General features: G+C 38.2%; 2 protein-coding genes and 1 pseudogene across 2 annotated transcripts in view; 2 read left to right on the top strand and 1 right to left on the bottom strand.

The window, feature by feature from the left end:
• LOC119594108 (putative inorganic phosphate cotransporter) overlaps nt 1-959 on the bottom strand; it is a 5,618-nt gene extending 4,659 nt beyond the window's left edge. Inside the window, 1 exon segment of the mRNA XM_037943165.1 lies at nt 294-959. Coding sequence (XP_037799093.1) covers nt 294-444 — 151 coding nt within the window. The 5' untranslated portion in view covers nt 445-959.
• LOC119594107 (sialin-like) overlaps nt 1-1,053 on the top strand; it is a gene marked incomplete in the record, with an annotated part of 175,421 nt that overhangs the window by 113,344 nt on the left and 61,024 nt on the right.
• Nucleotides 1-1,053, top strand: part of LOC119594277 — a 79,615-nt pseudogene that overhangs the window by 16,518 nt on the left and 62,044 nt on the right.

Raw genomic sequence — 1,053 nt, forward strand, 5'->3', positions numbered from 1 at the left:
TTCTATGTAACAATCTCCTTATTATACGTAATCATATCTGAATAAAAAGAGAATGTTAGGAGACGTTATATAACCGTTTGCCTTAATTTTGGTGGCTGACTGTGGTGAAGTTCACTGTTCGATAAGCATCATCCCTTAAAACTATACTAACATAAACATCGATCCTCACTATTCATATAACCTAAAAATAACAACAACACTCAAGAAAAATGTATGAATAAACAATACAGACAAAACATGCATCCACATCATCCATCTCACACCCGCCTCCCGATCCTTACAGCCTGACTCACCTCTTCCACCGCACGACTCACTCGAGGATCCTGACGCCTTGCGAGATCCTGAGTCATCTGAATCCTTCGACTGAGGTCCCTCATCCCCGGCTGCGGGGTCCTCGTCGGTGTGCTGAAGGATATTCAGGACAGAACTCCCTGCTAAAGCCATGTCGAAGAGGCAGTTCCTTCTCCTTACTTAACAGCTGAGAAAATGGAGAATATCGAGACGCTATCTTGATTAATTATCGCGACTCGAGTTGTGTAAACGGTGAGATAAAAAAGTATACATATAGATAGAAAATTGTACACATTACAGATATCTGGTGATGGTAAGTACTTTTTTTTCTTTTTTCCAAGCGTGCTTTCATCGCAGAAAAAGTACATAGCTCTGAGTGTTTTGGTGTTTTTGTTTTTACCATTATTTCTAATTCATTAAACAAGAATATACTACTCAGGTAGAATGTATGGCGGAAAATTTAGGGCATATTCTAAAAAGAAAATAAAGTAGCCACCTTTCCAACCCACAACAGATAAATAAGATAAAATCAGCAACAAAAAAATAAAAATAGAAACAAAAAGAAGAAAAAACATGTAAACAAATAAAATGCATACGAATTCCTCTTTACGATCATCATCCCACACAGTTCAGTAAGACACAGTTCAGCACCCAGACAATTATAAAGACAAGGTAACACTTAATCGGTTGTTCTATAATGTGCGTCTGCTGAGATATCCTATCAGTCACTGAGGGTCAGGTTTGACACGTAAATCGTGAACG

Source organism: Penaeus monodon, chromosome 33, assembly GCF_015228065.2.
Source record: "Penaeus monodon isolate SGIC_2016 chromosome 33, NSTDA_Pmon_1, whole genome shotgun sequence".
Classification (NCBI taxonomy): Eukaryota; Metazoa; Arthropoda; class Malacostraca; order Decapoda; family Penaeidae; genus Penaeus; species Penaeus monodon.